A 19,626-nucleotide genomic window follows, 5' to 3' on the forward strand; every position below is an offset into this window, starting at 1 on the left:
CAAAACAGGTGATGAATCCTCTGCTGACAACAACTGGCATTACACACAAGTTTTCTGCCCTCAAACTCGTGGACGAGATAGTTCCTCTAGAAACTCCTGTATGGCAGACTAGTTTCTGGAATTAAATGTGGAAGTGAAACAAATTCCTAAATTCCGTGTGCAAGCAAGCCTGTACAACTATGACTGATAAGTGACCTGTCACCTCTACACAAGGAATACCTGGCCAATATGAGAACTTTTTGTTGGTACCTGATAATTTCTTTCATCATAAGATTAAGAATCCTGTCTATACTATAACAACTAGCTGTCCACATACACCAGTATTCATTGATCCCGAGAGGTCGTCTTGGGAAGTTTGTGACTTTTTCCACTCCATGATTTCATCATCCTGCAATTACTAAAATCTATGTGCTTCACTCCCTTAGCTCTCCACACACAAGTGTTCTCCCCTGTCACCCACACAACCTCCTTTAGTGCAGCATATTGAACTTCCACATGACCCTAAATCTCCCAGTAGTCCATGTTGTAAATTTCGAACATATAGTGGCTGAAAATGGAAAGAAGATGAGTACCCAGGGAATGGATTCCTTTGCCAAGACCCTGCTGGTAACTCATAACATGACTGATTATTCCCTTGTCAAGACCCTGCTGGTAACTCATAACATGACTGACTAGAGTTCAACGAACCCATCTCTTCGCCAAATAATCATGCCTTTATTCAAGACTTTAAGGTCTTATTCATGTATTACTAAATCATGCCTTTATTTAAGACTTTAAGGTCTTATTCATGTATTACTAAATAGTACCTACCCCCAAACCCCACAAATGCTACCAAAACAAGACCTGATTGTACAAGATGACCTGATAGCACCCCTGGTCAATCAGAATTTCAAGCTTTTCAGTGTCCAGCTCACGGCTTGTCAGTGTTTCCTCCAGCAAAAACATCTGTCAAACAGATGTGTCCATAGATATAGGTCAAGTGAGATACATGTATATACAAAACAGTTTATTTCTGTTAATTGGCCACTGATTACAATTAAATGCATCTTTCCATGTAGATTATTATTTTAAGTACTCATTCTATCTACATACCAAAAAATCCTGATGATCCGTCAACACGTTCTCGAGTTATTCTCGTTCAAAGTTTGAAAGGAAATCGGTGCCTGCAGTTCCCAAAAAGCCGCTAGGGGGTCCAAACTCACAGCACTTACTCTCTGCCCCAAGGGCTATCTACCACTCAAAAATCATGACCACAGCATATCCAAAACACGAAGTGTCAAAAATAAAAGTTTTGCTGCAGTACCTTAGGCAGTCACTAGGGGGCCCATTATCGAACTTGACCTTCGTTTTCTTGACCCCCACCCACCTACCAAATATCATCAGGATCCATTCAAGGGTTCTCGAGTTATCTTGCTTACAGACAAACGCACTTACATACAAATCCCGCTACAGCGCCGTAGGTAAGAGCCAGGTAAACCATTTTCGCACTTGACCTTCCTCTCCAAAACCGCTACACACCTACCAAGTTTCTTGAAAATCGCCCAGCTAGATTTTGACTTATGCTGCCCAAAACAAACTGCAAAAAACATACCAAGCTCGCTGCAGTACCGTAGGAAAACGCCAGGTAAATCGTTTTCGAACTTGGCATTCCTTTCGACAACCGCTACACACCTACCAAAAATCACAAAGTTCCATCCACAATTTCTCGAGTTATATGCTGTTGACCTACATACAGACCCAAGTCGACAAAAACATACTCATCGCCATTGGCGAAGAGAATTATTCACTTTCAAATGCAGACCTCCCAATCCCAGTGAGTAAAATTGTTAGATGATTACTTGGCTCAACTTCCAATCCCCAAAACAGAGCACCCAATATCTTTTGCTGTTAAGGTTCTATTTCCATGAGAGATAGCCAATGATGTCACCATCGTGCTGGTGTGTAGGTTCACAGCAGCTAAATACTTTGGCATTAATCATTTCAGGACTGATACTGTGATGATGACATCAAACAAGGATGTTTAATCTGAAAGACATCAAAAGCTCTAAGCCATAATGGTTTTGATTGGCTGCTGCATCTAAGACCTTTTATCTGGGATTTATCCTGAAGACGTCCTGTTGAATATATGGATACATATGTTTATACCACAATGATGTTGAGTGATGGCATATGTCATTGGAGTATATGTGAAATTTGAAGATTTTTAGCACATGTATGTGTTATACTATTGATGTGTCATACTATTAATCACTCTTTTTATAACGCTATGATGTTGAGTTATGCCCAATGCCATTACTGTTAGTACTTTAAGAGTATATGTGAATGTTAAAGATTTTTTGCACAGGTGTGTGTTTTACTATCAATAATATTTTGGCTCGTTTTTCTGTTCCATTAAGCAATAAAAGACACAAATGATTTTATATGATAGGCAATCAGCATGCATGGGTGGTGGTGTCAGAAGGTGTAATGAGGAAGATATAGGGAGTATAACCTACCATTAGTAGATAGAAGGCTATACGCAGCATTCTGTCGAGGTAACCATCTTATTTTGTTGATTTTCTCTTCTATTTCTAAGCTCTTCAGGTAGTCGAACTCTGGTTCATGGCTCTGGAAAGTGCTGTACACGTTGTACTCTCCTCGTCTGGGCAGGGACTGCTTCGTCTGGTGGCAACGGAGATACAAAGGTGTGTTAACAACAGCAAGACATGGCACTTTATGGCAAACATCTACACTATCTCTCTGTATAATAGGTTTCCCTGATCATTCATTTTGCACCTGAAAAACAAAGCACCTGTGGACTTTCTCAATAGATGATAGCCTAGATAGTTCCCTACAATTAATGGTTATCTGTTGACTAAAGTTATGTATTTACATAACTTGAATTTCATAACCATACCTGATAATCCATAATCTTAAAACCAAGTGAAGTGTACTGAGACTGTCTTTGTATACTTGTTAATCTAAGATAATTGAAGTAATGTCTGTATAAAAGGGCATATGTCCTTCCAGTAAACTGATGGACACATCAATGTGACAGACGAAATTTTCATGACCAGAAAAACAGTTCCCTCCTGGAATTCATTAGTTTAATCTAAGATAATGCTATAGCCAATGGTCAAAGGTGAACAAGATGTAGCAATCTTAGTTATGTAACATTATGTAACATGTAATAACAGTCAACATTTTTCCATTCTTGTCAGGTAACTATCAGTTTAAATGTACATCCCCAAATGCATTGGACAATTGAGACATATGAAATCTGTAGTTTTCTGAGTCTCGCGCTTTGACTACCTAGGCATTTACCGAATAATTCACAGTGCAAGACTTTATTGGGTATTTCAGTGTTCATCACAGGGCCTTTAATGTTGCAGCATGTGGGCTGATGACATTTGCATAGGCAGTAACCCAGATGGCAATGGCACCAGAGGGAACATATGGCTGTCGTCATTACCCTAAAATTTAGCCAATATCTATGTAAATCACTCCTGCTTTGTCATGCCACCTCTGCAGGGCTGCACGCTTGACATCACACAACTGAAATTTCTTCTTCTTTTTTTTTAATAACAGGCAATCCTTTTGCCTGGTGTAAAACCATTCAATTAGAAGGTGCTGTTTCATCCTTTAAGAAAACACTAGAGGAAAATCCCTTCATCTTTTAATTTATTTATTTATTTGCAAATTCAAATAAATAAATAAATCAAAAGATGAAGGGATTTTCCTCTGGTGTGTTCTGAAAGATTTTAATTGACTTCCAGGCAATACAGTTCAATGATACAGTATGCCAGTGCAATTCAAATTTCCTGGATTAATGATAAAAAGCATGAATTGGGAAGGTTAAGGTTACAGTTGTTGGTTACATATACTGATGGGACATGCCATTACCCTCATACAGGTCATGATTAAGCCAATGGGAACTCAGACGCAATGTCAAAGCTATGTTGATAGAAATCCATTCATCTATGTTTTTGGTTGGGGCCAAGAAAAATCAATTTGTTGCTTTATAAGTCTTTCTGCTGTCATCTTTTCAATCTCTCAAAATCTAAAACTTTGATAGACCCACACTCACACAACTCACCTGACATTGAATGGGAATAGACAAAAATGGCAATGGTTACATGACCTTTTTAAAAACATATCTACTTCTGCCTTTGATAGGATCATCTCTTTGGCCTACATGGAATACTACAGTAACTGTGCTTATCACGTTCCGCAAATATCAACAGCGGGAATGGATGCAGGAAATGGGGTCAATAAATCTCCAGCCTCCATCAGGCCTGAAACCTTTGCAGACTTCTACGCCCACGTACTCATGGACAATCAGGACAGGTCGATAATGCAGACCTTCTCAGCCATGAAAACAAAAAACACCAATCTGATATTCACAGCCATGGAGGAAATGAGGACACTGCACTCTCTCTCCAAAGCTCTCTTCCTCCATTATCATCTGCCATAGCTTACAGTCAGAAGACTCAGATCCATACACGTTGATTGAGTTTATACTTCATGATGTGGGAACATGAGGCGAGAATTGAATCTGGGTCTCCGAGGCACATGCTGGCTTTTCAATGGGTAATTAGGCTGCACTTAGGTAGAACCCATCTGACTCCATCCCTGTCATCAGTGAATGCACAGCCTCCTGATTTTCAACTGTTATTCACTGCCGTTCCTACATTCTTCATCAACATACTGCAAATTAAAATGAGATGTGCATCTACCTTATGATGCATGCTTTATTGTGCCAGTATAATCAGAGTATGATGAGACTCTGGAAGAATGAGCCCTTCTTTTTGCAATGTACATAAAAATGTCATACTCTGATTGGTGGTGCTGCATAAAAGAGAGTCATAACAAGGACCTGCCATAACAGCATGTTATCACTTTGAAATGGGATTTTGTAATCAGTACTCTTTTTAATGATCAACCACATTCTAACAGTCTATTTTATACAATGGCCATTAGTCTTTGTTTTCTTTTCTTTTCAGTCCTTCCTTTTCCTTGAATGAAAAAAATGCTAAATTTTCAGACTCAGATTCATGACGGATGAATACACAACACCAAAATTAGTCTGGCAACTGAACCTATTGTCAATCATGTAGCCATCTTGAAATTGTTCTTAACTGATTGTGTTTGTACATTTACGCTTTACATCTTAGGCTTTACTGCTGAACCCACAAAAACCTTGTTGATAAGTCAATGTGATTTGACCAAATGACTGTCAGGTAAGGTGTTCATTCCTGCCTGCAACATGTGTATGGAAGGTGACAGGTGTCTTTGTGAGGGGTCACCTTCACAGCCATTCAAAAATTCAATGGTAGCTTTTAAGACGACAAGATGACGTCAATGTCTTCAGGCCTGTGCTTTGCCGCATTTGCTGGTTCGTTTCAACTTATCAAGCTTACCATATAAGCTCACAGCAAGTTGACGAAGATGGTGAAAAAAATCATATCATATAAAGGTTGCAAAGCATACATGTATTGTAATATTCCTGGTTCTGAAACTCAAGTTCTTTGCACAGAGTTGTTCAGAACCGTTTTCATTTCCATATCATAAAGATGGCTTAGCAGAACATTTCTGGATGTTTCATGACCAGACATGAGGGAAGACTGCGCCCGCCATGTTGGACTAATCAGCTGGGCCTACAATTGGTCTACTTGTACCCATAATGTCTGCCAATTTTAGAGTCCGACAAAGGTCAAACGGTGATATTTCCAGTTGTGAGAATTAGTGTCACTAGAGACATGATTACAACAAAAATGACATCATTAGGCACAAGAACGGTGCAAGGTTGCTGCTTTAGCACGAGGACTAACTTAACTAGCCGTACTATCATGTAAAACGGCATGACCTCACCTCTGGCGGCTCCCTCTTGAATATGACCACACGGCCTCCCTTGTCTCCCGTGGCCAGCAGCTCGCCATCCTGGTTGAACTCTACAGTGGAGATGATGTCGGCTGAAACAGACACACAACAGGACAGGTTAAACAGGCTGAATGGCTGGTCACAGCTACCCGCACGCTTCCACATTGAATCACCTTGTGGGACGTTGGGCCCCATCCGAAGTGTGGCAATTTCCAAAAATAACGGCGTTTCTAGCAATTTCACCAATTATGCCCTCCTTCTACGGAGCACCTTCATCCGATTTCGCCGATATCTTAATCTAATTTCTGCACCAGCAAATGCAATAAGCCCCACGTCCGACGCTGACGTAGGCAGGAAAACTCAGCTGGTTGTAATAGTTCAACATCTCTGGAACCCAACCAGACACTGATATTACATTCCCACATTTCATGAGGCCCATGGATGCTTTGATCACTCATGAATTACATCTGATAAAAAAAATCATTTAGCTCCAGCCTCGTCTAGGCCAGGAATAAATACAATTGTGAGGTTTATGTTTTGCACTTTTATGCAGAATTTAACAACACACACCAGCATTTGTATGCCACTACATCTGTAGAATATATAGTTATTAAGGTATTAATATAGTTATTATTATAGTTATCATAGTTATTAACACGACGAAGAAGAAGAAGGTACCAGAAAAAAACATGGAAAATATTAAATATGTATATATTATATATATGTACTGACAAGAAATAAAAATTTGCTTTCATGACTCCAATGTAAACAAAGCAACATCAATACCATCCAATGCACCAGACTCAATATGTTACAATATCATTCTACTATATTCTTTGACGAGATCTTCAATACAATATATAAATATGTATTAATTAGGTACAAATTCATAATCACTGTTGAAAAGCATTCAGCCAGCTAACCCAATCGACACAACGATGCAGCAAGAAAACTGGCATACAAAGTAACACATAATTCTCTAAGTAGCAAATATTACCATGTATCAACGGAATTACATCAAAACAATCTGACAGACATTCATGACAGGAGATCATTTGGTTGATCTTTGTCTACATACAGCTATTAGTGGCCATTACAGTACCTACATGAATAATGAAGCAGTGTGGAAGGTTATTGGTGACATCCACACAGATGCACTTCATTCCCCAGGGAAGACTTATGCTCTGTCTGACAGTATCACCTTTTAGTTTAAAAATAAACAACAGCCAAAGCTTTCTCATGAACAGGAATGTTTCAAAAAATGTTTTCCCTACTTCACTTCAACTTACAAGTAATCTCTCTACATTATTCATTAGGGGACTTCCATCTGTTTGCTGTATGTGTAGACTATCTTTGAGCTGATGAAGCAAAATGACTCATTTATGTTGACTGATTAATGAAGAACTGATTGCATGGACTGAAATAGAAATATTACAGGCCATGGTGGTAACTGTACAACTTCTTAATCAGAAACAATCTAACAATCACAGTACGATACATAGCAATATCCAACATCATTATGGATAATTTGTATTCTAACACACGTAGCCAAAGCATTGTGCTGGTTATTTTTTTTTTTTAAGTTTAGAATTTAAGCATGACATTCCCTTAAGGACATTGGTGCAATGAAAACAAAATTTTCCATTTTGCCCATGTCAAAACTGACTAAGAAGTTGTCAAAATGACGTATCTATATTGTATGGTGGGATCTTGCTACAATTGTGTAAAAAAAGCATATAATTTTACATGATTAGATGATAAATCATTGACTATCATCAATATTTTCAAGATGTGGTCTTCTTAGACCTACAATCCATGGTACAGTTACCAATGGTCGCAAACAGGTGGCAGCACGGAAGCAGGGGAATGGGTGCGGAGACACGACCCATTTCTCAGGTGTGTTTTTTCATGGAGATGTTCACCCATCCCAATCAAATCATGTGGCAATGTAGTAGAAATCATTACTTACTCGATGATGAGAAAGGTCATCACAATACCTGTAGTAATGAATGTACCATATGCGCATTTCTACTAAATTTAGCTGTAGAACTCTTCGTTTATATCTATCAGGATAAACGACATGTAGGATAACACCATACGTCTATTCCATGGGTGACATTGCATGACACTGGGTACTTTACAGGCATTAGTTTTCAGCAAGCCAACGCTAAACCCATCTTTGGAGTCTTTACATGGTGACCTTGACATGCCTGTTACAATACTGTCCATCGTTTATCCACCTCTGCAGGACCATACATTATTCAGACTTTCATAGCCGGACAGATTAATGAAACCCCCACCACACCTACAGTTATTATCCCAGCACGACTGACAGGAGATCCTACATGTAATCCAGTAGCTTCTTATTGGAGAGACAGCCAGTCATTTGGAGGTATTCAGAGGAAAGCTGCCCCATATGCAAAGATTATTATAACAAGAAGAACATGGCTAACAGAATTTCAATCTTTACATGGACACAGCTGGAGTTAAAATTTACGATGGTAATTAGTGATGCACCTAAACATACTGAAAATACATTACTTATGACAAATACATACACTTGATATGTCGAAGCTGATGTTAGTGGCACCCGAGGGAGACGAGTCTTTGCCTTACATTATGGCTAGCATTTCTCCTTTTTATCAAAACCGCAAACCAAGCCATACACAGTATGTTGGACCAATAAAACAAGCCAATGAATATAAGGAACATGAACAGGCCGGGCCTTACCATTGCAAATGTCGCCGTCTTCACAATCTGAGCCTACATCTTCACTTCCTGGCAACATGTGCTCAGTCTCGCGAGTACCGTTTTCTTGAGGAAAAGATAATTATTGGCACTCATTTCTCAACAGAAACACCACCTAGGTATCAAACCACACACTGATATAGTACCAGTCTTGACGTAGGCATGACATTTTCCACGAAGAACATCCAATTAAAAGGTAATATATTTGCTTGCCCAGCAGACATCCATCATTCACACAATGCTGTTGGTCCCAAAGAGGGGAGCAGTTCTCCTTCATCAGAAATTTCCTTTTGTGGTGGGAACAGACTCATGCAGTGTGTACTCAACAATACCAGCCTCTTCTGTCAGGGGCCCAGCCTGGTTAGTGTTTTTCCCCCCATGGTATAATCAAATACCGGCAGGCTAGAATGGCTGTCGTTATCCATACATCAATGCCTTCATAAAGCCACTGTAGATTTATCTGCTGGGTTTTCCACATGGCCAGGGGCTAAAGGCACAAACACAACACCATGCCTGGGAGCAGGTAGAACACAGATGTGCATGCAACATCAGCCAGGAAGATTTATCTTTGGAAATGCACAAAAATGGATTAGTCATGACTAACATGCCCGGTAATACATAAACGTTGTCGCCACAGATCAATTTGATTAGATGCACAATTGCCCAATAAAACTACCCACAATAGAATTACTCTATATACAAGAAATCACCATGTGGACAAGAAATACATGCCCGTCCTGTTTTCTTGAAGATCTACCGGTCACCTGTGCAAAAATCTGCCGCATCTCTTCAAATCCATGATTAACTTCTTACAGCCTATTGACCTCCTTTACTGGCTCTACCCAAGCGCAGCCTGACACTGGTGGAAAAACATCATTGCCTATTCATCAGATGCATCCCTCATCATGTACACAGCATCCTCCTCCGCCTCCCTCCCTTCCTCTGCATACAAAAATCACTACCTTCGCTTTCCTCCATCGTATCCAAGCACATCTTGAGCCTGTTTTTCCCAAAAGTTGCATGTCCAGGTGGACAGGGGGAATGCCTGATCCAAAGTGGCCTCCCTGGGTGAGAATGTCCAAAGATACAACAGCCCCTCCACACTCACATAACCTCCAGTGCACCTCCACGTGATCCCACAATGCCCTGGGCCTCTCCAGCCTCTTGGGGGCTTAGCAATCGATATGCGGCAACCGTGGCGCATGCATACCGCTACTTATCACCACCCCGAGATGGGGGCCAAATCAGTAAACAGGACACAGTAATGGCCAAGCCACGCTCTGCACCTGCCCATCTTGAATATGGAGCACAGCCCTATTAAGCTCTTTCTAATGTACCAAAATCAGGGCACCGGTGACGACTGATATTTAAGAAGAAACTACCTTTTGGGAAGACCCAGATAGATCTGGATGGTGTATTCCAATGGATCTACCTTGCACCATATCATATATCTCGAGCACTATAACCAGACCTGCTTTATGTTCTCCAGGGAGTTCATAAAAAATATCTGCTAGGATTTCTGACATACTGACAATCTGACAGGACTGACTCTGTGGGTCTTCCTCAGTGAACAAAATACTTCTTTTAATTTCAAAAGCCATAAACATCCTCAATCCTGATCCATTATGTATGGCATTTAAGCTATCCTAGAAGGCAGAGCTATACAAGGAGTAATTCATCACATTTCTTGTGAGAATGGCATGTTGCAACATGCCCACTTTATCTACATTATCATATCTGTACAAACTGTACCAGTAAATTGCTCAGGTTTGTAATCAATATGCAGAAGAAACCTTGCTTTTTGCCCCTCCTCTTTGGACAACGATGGTCTTCTCTGCCACTATCCATCTTTATTCAGTCTAAGAAATCAAATTTAGGAGAGCACAATCTGACCATGTCTGTAATTGAGAGGAATTCATGGATAAGGCAGGTTGCCAATTTCATGTGAGGACAGTTGCTCCCTATCCTCATCAGTTGCAATTAAATATTCGAACATTCTTCCTATTAAAAGAATCACAATGCTGATTTATTTCTAATGTAGTTAAGGTTTAAATTAGACTGGTATCCCTGCATCAGCTTTGTCATAAGCAACCATCCAATTTTCCATTATGTTCTGGTGAAGCCAATAAAATATCTGTGTCATTTATTACTAACAACTGCTCAACTAACTGGTATTAAAACAAGGCAAATTTATACAAAACTTATCATAATTCATGTGACATGTCACATCCACGCAAATGTATGATATAATTCAACATCTTCTTGAAGTTGTCAACACTTATAAATGGATTATAGAAGAATTGTTTTTTTTCCTCCCAAACAGAACATAATTTATTGGCTTATCCACGATCCTTTAATCCATTATCTTTACTATATGATCTGTAATGTCCTCCTGGCAGTAGTGTGCAACACAGTTATGGGGTTACAGCGGCAACTTAAGGGACCGATATTATCTTTACCCTGCACAACTATGCTAGTGATATATTTTTCAGGTTTAAAGCCCAGTGATGCAGGCCACATTACCATCAACCTAAAAAAAAATGGCCTAAAGCTGTTGAACATGGACCAATGCAGACAATTTTTTCAGGATATAGGCACTGTCTTTTATTCAAACTTTTCATTTATAATGCTGGCTTCCTTTTTTTAGAAGAAATACAAAAGAACTTTTCCACATTAGCTTTTCCTGGAACATTTACAAATGCAAGTAAAGGTACAACCCACATTTAAATCAATAACACGGCTTTGATTTCAACAGTGGGAAAGTTGTTTTATACAAACAAGGACCGGGCCCAAATCCACTCTTTTCTTGATTTTATTTCAAAGGAATCAGAGACTTTGATCAGAAAACAAGATTCTTTTTTCAATCAAATCTGGCAATGGCATATGTGCTGTTGTTGAATAAAGCACAATATTTTGAATCATGGCAGATCTGACATACCATAACTATACAATCTTGTACATAGCCAAGATATCTAACAGAAGGTTATTATACATAATCTAGGCATGTAATGTAACTTTTCATTTCTAAATTTACACAACTGATAAACCTTTTTCTCATTCTATATGTAGGTAGCAATTTAGAAGTTAAAACTATAGATTAACTATAAACCACAATGCAGCCAAGGTGGGTGTCTTATTTATCATGATATACAGATCTCTATGTACTTGCTCACATGATGCATTTATGACAATTGTTCACTATAGCTTAAGAAATGTAACAGACAGTGCCATCAGAGACAGCTGTACTCTACATATCATGAGCATAACTTTGCTTCCATGCGGTATCTTTTCATTTATCAGATGTCGCTTGTGATTCATGACAGGCCAGAGTCTATGTTTTTTAATGTTTTATGTTCCACTTTGTGCTCCTGCCTGTTTAAGAGACATCAAAAGATTCATTATCGTGAGGGCCTTCTTTACAGCAGCTTAGTCAATCATCCCCTGACCAGGCACAATTCCATGCCCTTGACATGAAGGTCAGAGGAAATGGCAGAGCTCAGTGGAATGGCCTGTCAACAGTGCCTCTTCTCAATCAGACTACAACTATGGATGACAGTCTCCATCTCCTGCTGATTTACCTGTCAGCTGCTACAGTTCACACGCTCTGCCTGATAAGATGACGGCTGGGATGGTCAAAGGAACTACTTTACCTAAAGCCTATTCCTGTGGAAATATCCATCCTCTACCCATTGAGAAGTTGTGCTGTGTATCCCCTTCAAGATGAGATATACAATCTTCTTACTTCTTTTAAAAGTATCTATTGATAAAACATATAACGTATGAGCACCAGCTATAATGATCAGGCACAAAGCTTTGAAAAGTTATTCTAAAACAAATCAATACCTTGACAAAAATGGATCTTAGCTTTACACAACCAACACTAGCTTACTTGGCATGTTTGTTCCATTTCCCAACATTCAAATTGACTAAAGCTCCAATATCCATTTAAGTCCTTGCTGTTTCCAACTTACCATTAATGGGTCTGTTATATAAGATTCCCTGAAGTAAAGTGAACATATTACATTAACTCACTCCAAAGGCTTGGATTTCCCCAGCTCCCATTAATAATACTGGCTGTCACTGATTCTGACATGATTTCATCCAGCACTAGACAATACGCCGCTACATCAAAACCCAATAGGCCTAAAAAAAAATGAGTAGAGCGATTCTATGGATCAAAAATACTGCCTAATTGAAAACAAAAAAGATAACATTTGTCAGTTTCTCTGTAATTTCTTTCCCTTTCTGTTTCCAGAAGAAGGAACCAGTCGCTGCTAACAATCAAGGACTGGAATTTCATGGCTCATGTAGCACAATTTCATCAAACCATAGCAAGCGTTTTGACCCCACCCCCTCATTCCTTTTCAGACAGTGGCCATTCTACTGATTATGGGTCTCTGGGGTCACTTATTGCTCAATAGTGTACCTAAGTCGGAGATGATGAATAATAGTATGGACAGCAAGTAATTTGCCAGATATAAATGTGTGGTCACATCCTGACCTTTCCTACTACATCTCCTCTTTAAATGCACTCACTTTCAATGTGTCATTTCCAATGACTACCCAGAGAATGCTACAGTACTCAACAGTAATTATCTGCTCAGCAGAGGAAGGGCACCAATATTGATTAAAAAAAAGTAAAGATCATTTTCATCCTATGATGGACATTGGCTTACTGTAAATACTTTTTTAAGTTCACAATGATCTTAATTTCTTAATCATGTGGTAGTGACAAAATGTAGTATTCACTGTGATTGTAATTTCTTAAGTAGCACTAGTCACATACTGTAAGTCTCTTTATTTCCGGGGTGTTTTTAGATTCGCGGTATTCGCGGAGACCTTCGTACCGCGAATCTACTTCTCCGCGGATGTGTTTGGTGCAAATGTGCCCCCCTCCCCAAATTCACGGCCGACCTCGAGATACTAGTAAGATAAAAGCAAGGAGTGATGCAAAAACAACACACATGCGATCATGTAAACGATATCAAAATTTTATTCAAAGTATACATATGTACACAAGTAATGCCTGGCTTCAATAATTTAGTTACTTCTTACAAAGAACAGTAAAGGAAAACAAAATCGGCCGTATACCGCGTGCCGAAAAAAAATAATACGAGGCCACGCGCAGCATAATTTCTCGTAACATCGGATCACTTTGAAGTTCTATTCCAGCGTTCTCTTCCATAACTCCGGTTTACACTCCATCATATTCGTACTAAAATATACTTAGTAGCTGCCGTTGACGGTGACTGTTTGATTCACAGATTTCGAAAATGCAAAGCTACAAAGTTGTCTGAAACCTCGATCGCCATAATCCTTTGTTCTCGACGAGCTTGGCTTGGAATCAAGACGCCGAGAAAAAGACAAAAAAATCATGCCTACAGTTTCTATAAAATGTTCACTCTGTGCTCCAGTTGTCAACCAACCTGTATTTGACCTTTTTATTCCTGAATCCATGTTTGCACTTCCATAGAAAGGTTCTTTTAAACAACCGAAAACCGACGCTTCTACAAGCTTGTTGTGACTAGCTTGGGATTTCCCAAGCAGCATGGGCGAACACTTTTTTAAAAGAAGATACAAACACCTTTACTTGTCAAATGAATAAAGTATAAAATCACACACTCCTTAAATATATGTCCTTTATAATCATACAACATATGTGATAAATAGTTGTGCATTTTTTTATGGTTAAATTAGAGCACAATTGCACTGCTGGAAGCATTTTCACCCATACTATAATCGACTGTCCCGATGACCCTACATGACCTCCAAGGCGCCATCTTGCCAATCTGTGCCGCCGTCAGAACTAAACACAAACTTGCCAATTTCTCCTTGATTTCTCGCTAATTAACATTGTCTCAACATTTTCGAGATTTTCCTGACCATGCAAAAGTGAAATACTATCGAAAATGATTAATATTGCCTTACGGACTGTCGGTAAATTCGCCGAAAATATATAGTTCAACCCACGTGTTATTACGCGTAAACTTGCGCTAGCGCTAAGTACTCGGTCGCGAACTCTTTTTCCCACACATCGTCCACCGCGAATCTGAAGACAGCGCGGATTGGTCATTTGACCGAAACCGCGGATTTTAGGCGCCGCGGATCTAAAGAGACTTACAGTACTCTGCAGTATTGCAAACACTGGTTTCACGGTCATGAGTTCATCACAAGAACCAGTAACTTAAGAAATTAACAGGTTCAGGACCAAGGACAGGTTCAGCACGAAGGACAGGGTCAGCAGTAGGGGCAGGGTCAGCACCAAGGACAGGGTCAGCACCAAGGACAGGGTCAGCAGTAGGAACAGGGTCAGCACCAAGGACAGGATCAGCACCAAGGACAGGGTCAGCACCAAGGACAGGTTCAGCACGAAGGACAGGGTCAGCACCAAGGACAGGATCAGCACTAGGAACAGGGTCAGCACCAAGGACAGGGTCAGCACCAAGGACAGGATCAGCACCAAGGACAGGGTCAGCACCAAGGACATGGTCAGCACCAAGGACAGGGTCAGCACCAAGGACAGGGTCAGTACCAAGGACAGGGTCAGCACCACGGACAGGATCAGCACCAGGGACAGGATCAGCACCAAGGACAGGATCAGCACCAAGGACAGGGTCAGCACCAGGGACAGGATCATTACCAAGGACAGGTTCAGCACCAGGGACAGGGTCAGCACCAGGGACAGGATCAGCACCAGGGAACAGGGTCAGCACCAGGCCAGGGACAGGTTCAGCACCAAGGACAGGTTCAGCACCAGGGACAGGGTCAGCACCAGGGACAGGATCAGCACCAGGGAACAGGGTCAGCACCAAGGACAGGATCAGCACCAAGGACAGGTTCAGCACCAAGGACAGGGTCAGCACCAGGGCAGGGTTAGCACCAGGAAGGCTGTCTTCTGCACCCATTTGGTCATCGCAAGATAGGAATTTGCTCGATGAGATGCATCCCATATGTGGCATGAAATTGATGACTATGTATTTCTTAATCTAAAAATGACAGATTATCCCAAAGAACAGTGAGAGACTATTTCTATGTCATGTATTCCTTTGCGATCAAAATACTTGTCCCAGTTTTCTCTTGGATTGTAATCAATCAACATCTCACTTTTTCCCAATAAATTTGCCACTGGAAAATCACCCAGAATAGAACTTGTAATGACTAATTTTTTCAGCGACAGGATTATCTTGCCGTATACAAAATTCATAACAGCATTTGCAAAAATTGATGTTAGCTAGTATCACTAATGGCTGTGCCTTCCTGATCAGAAATGCTATAATGTACCTATTAAGTATTATCATGAAATTCTCAACTTCTCATATTCACCAAAGTAGTTAACATGAAAAAACATAAAGGACATCTGGTAGCTTTTTTACACTTGGTATCTTTTTTCAGACAATGGACACAATGATTGATGATGATACTGATGATGACAAGACAGATAAACATAAACATAACTTAGTGTCAATCCTGGCTCAATTTTGTAACTGCTCTCTGCAATTACAGCCTAAGATTGAATTTTCTTCAATGTCATTACAAAGTAGTTTACAATCAAATTTAATAGTAGACTACTTCATGCCAGGATGGAATGCCAGCTTTCAATTCACCTTTATCTGCCTTTTCTGGTTGTCATGTCTATTTTACATTCATTGATTCCAGGGATTTTGCATAAGTCTTTAAGTCTAAAAATTACACCTGTTTCCTTTGTGGATTTGGTCCAAACCTATCTGGTTCCTACTGATTTCAGCAATTTCTGGGGATCCTCATCTGTCACTGTTAGACTTGGATATTGGAAACTGTGTCACCTGACAGTCTGGTCTGCCACTTCATCAATAACAAAACAACATCTAGCCTGGATACCAACCTTGCGACAAATCAAATTTTAATTGCGACGCTATTTCCATATACACTAGTATGAACAATTCCCCCAGGATAAAACAGTCGACATGAAAATAGCTTGAGAAAGGAGTATGATACTCAGCTGTCAAAAAACTAATGAGTCCCTTGTAGGCCTGATGTCTAAATGAATGAAATATTACCTGCTGTGCTAATTGCCAATGGCTGTTTTAAACCTGGCAAGGAGAATACTAAAAGCCCACTGGAACCTTGCATGGCATAAATAGAACATATAACATTGTCTTTGTCACATAACAAGATATGATACTTTGTATTTGTAGTTATGTTCTTCAGCAACATGATCACTCACAGCAATTATCGGCACAGGGTTCAAAGGATGGGGTGGGGGGATTCTTTAATATCCTCAAAGAGTAGATAAATGCTGAATGCTGTTGTTGACTATTTTTCATCATAGCACATTTACTTTATAATTCTTACCTTGCTTTGCAATACATTACAGATAAGCTACAAATGACAATATATAGGATTTTCGAATACAGGTAGTAATTCTACATGTTACTGACAGGATTTTTCATGTCTCGTATTCATTCTTATAAAAATAAACACACTGAATCAACACACAAACATGATACTTCCTTTTCCCACTGTTTGGCAATTTGAACCAGCAAGATGAGAAAGTACCATGTATATATATGCATTAACACTTCCTCCCACTGAAATACTAATAAGAAATTTCATCTTTCCATCCATTTATCTTGGGTGACAGGACATGCCAATTTCCGATACTAAGCACTGCCAGGGACTGGGATCTGTCTTCTTGCCTGAGTGCAGTGATCCATCAAGCTCCATAGCTGTAATCCAACCAACAACCTACAGAGGCTTCTCCCCATCTTATATATCATAGCACTTTGGTAGATTGGACATAGACCAAGTAACTTTTGGGTCTATAAGGGTTTAGATCTAATCATATGGAAACAAATTATCTGTTCAAAGATGTGTATTTCTAAGGACCCCTTTAATCACAAAATATTTGAGGGCATTTAAATAAACTGTACCATAACTACAGATGGTGAATAAGCAATGAAATGAAAAACCATATAACAATCATTTAATGGCAGTTTCTCCTTATTAAAATCAAACCAGTTCACACCAGCAGCACATGACTGAAACATATGACATACAAAGTGCAATAAAAAGGTACAGTCTTCACCATTTCAGTGAGCAATGCTGTTTGGCATTAAGCCAGACTGTACTGGAGTACTTGGAAAGCACAAAACAACCTTGGTTTACTCAGAAGTTAACATCTTCTTGATGTTACAAATGTACTGGTATTCACAATCCAGTGTTGAAATTACAACAGAAGATCAGCAGCACAATGAAGAAGTTGGCAGTACAAAGTCTTTAGATTTCAGTGGTGTGGGACAGATTCCTTTGCATGCCATCATGCATAATACATAAGGGAATTGAAATAGCTTTGAAAGAAATTTCTTTCTCCTTGGCTACCCATGACTACATAATTGTATTGCATTCAAGGAGACTTGTTTCTTCCATTACTACGTCTTTGTAAAGCAAGACCTTAAAACGCCTGGACTGGATGTACCATATTTTCTCTATCAAAGTACGCACCCCTATCAAAGTACGCACCTCCATCTTGGGGAAAGACAAATTTGCCTGGGTTAAAAGTAAAATGCAAAAACTCCAATGAAGTATGCCCCCCTTCTCCGCCGATCTTGAACATATTCGGATTTATGGTGTTTTTCTCCCTTCCCAGGTATCTGTACTTAAATCACAATTATCCAGGGAAAATAAAATAAATACGCTCCACTGAGATATATGAAGTTACATTGTGCATGCAAACTTTCCGTTCACATGCTGCTGCGTGACTTGCATCAGAAATAGGACACACGACAAAACTTAGCTATCTAAAATTGTTACAATAATTAAAATCAAATCAATCGATAAATTTTCCATATTGGAAAGGAGAGGGACCGGTGTTATTTGGAATACAATTTGTGATGCAAGAAATTCGTAAGCTGAAACGCCAGGCGTAAAATAATCTGATAAACGTACTTTGGAGTTATGCTCTTGTCTGCGTTTCTGAAATTTTTCATAAATTTTTGTTGGAAAGTTACAACAAGTGTGTACTTTATTTGAGAAAATACGATTATACGAAAAATTTTACCGATGAAGGCATAACCTATAAGCCACAATGATAATTACTGAATCTATTCCCTATGCAACATTCTTTTTTGTCTTGTTCAAATCATCTGGTTGAGCTTAAGATGTTGTTCCATTGATACTAAAATTTCCAGTACAAATCAATGGACATCAACAAAGGATAACTAAAATCACTTCAAGACAGAAAAATATCCCTTTATCAAATATGACAAATGTTTCAGAATAAGCTTCAGTTCTAGCATTGCTACTGAGACAATAAATTGAAGAAGGCTCACCTTCACAAAACCCAATCAAACAGCTATGTTGGTACTTCTTAATAATTGATTGCATTTTCTGATGTACTTAACTTGAAGAAATAACATGTATCCCTAAGGAACTTGCACAGTAAGACTGCCAACAATGTACATCTGAGTCTGAGGATTCTGTTAATACCAGACTAGGGGTGGGTGCCGGTACAGAAAATTCAGGTACAGGTACAGTTCAGGTACAGGTACGGTCCAGGTCCAAGTCCGGACCTGAACCTGAAGCTAATTAACTGTGAAAACTTGTGAATGGGCGATACCCAAAACTATGGTCCATTTCACTACAAAGGATTCTGTTTGGTTGAGTATCCAATGTCCATTGCCGTTTTAAAATCATATCTTCATGTAAACAACACAAACTGCCTCTGTTTTATATCAAGCTTGACTGTAGAAACTCGGCAAAAATGACTATCAAGTACCAACTATTCTCTAATTCACTCGTTATTTTCTTGGACTTGAAAGCCCTTAAATACGTGAATGCCTGTCGGTATGATTTGTTAAATTGTTTATTTATCAGTACCCACCATTATACAGGACCATACACCTCCATGACCTGGACAAAAATACATGTATAAGGCCTCGTTCATGATGCAAAAATTAATACAGATGCATCTGCACTGGTAGGTCAAACGCTGATAAATTTGTCATAATGAACGCTCCGAAACTGCTTCGGTGCGGATTTTTC

At 39.5% G+C, this 19,626-nt stretch overlaps 1 protein-coding gene across 1 annotated transcript in view; it reads right to left on the reverse strand.

The window, feature by feature from the left end:
• LOC118413024 (serine/threonine-protein phosphatase 2A 55 kDa regulatory subunit B beta isoform-like) overlaps positions 1 to 19,626 on the reverse strand; it is a gene marked incomplete in the record, with an annotated part of 34,409 nt that overhangs the window by 5,328 nt on the left and 9,455 nt on the right. The window contains 3 exon segments of the mRNA XM_035816152.1: positions 2,496 to 2,661; positions 5,851 to 5,951; positions 8,590 to 8,673. Of these exon segments, the coding sequence (XP_035672045.1) occupies positions 2,496 to 2,661; positions 5,851 to 5,951; positions 8,590 to 8,673 (351 nt within the window).

Source organism: Branchiostoma floridae, chromosome 4, assembly GCF_000003815.2.
Source record: "Branchiostoma floridae strain S238N-H82 chromosome 4, Bfl_VNyyK, whole genome shotgun sequence".
NCBI classification, from domain to species: domain Eukaryota; kingdom Metazoa; phylum Chordata; class Leptocardii; order Amphioxiformes; family Branchiostomatidae; genus Branchiostoma; species Branchiostoma floridae.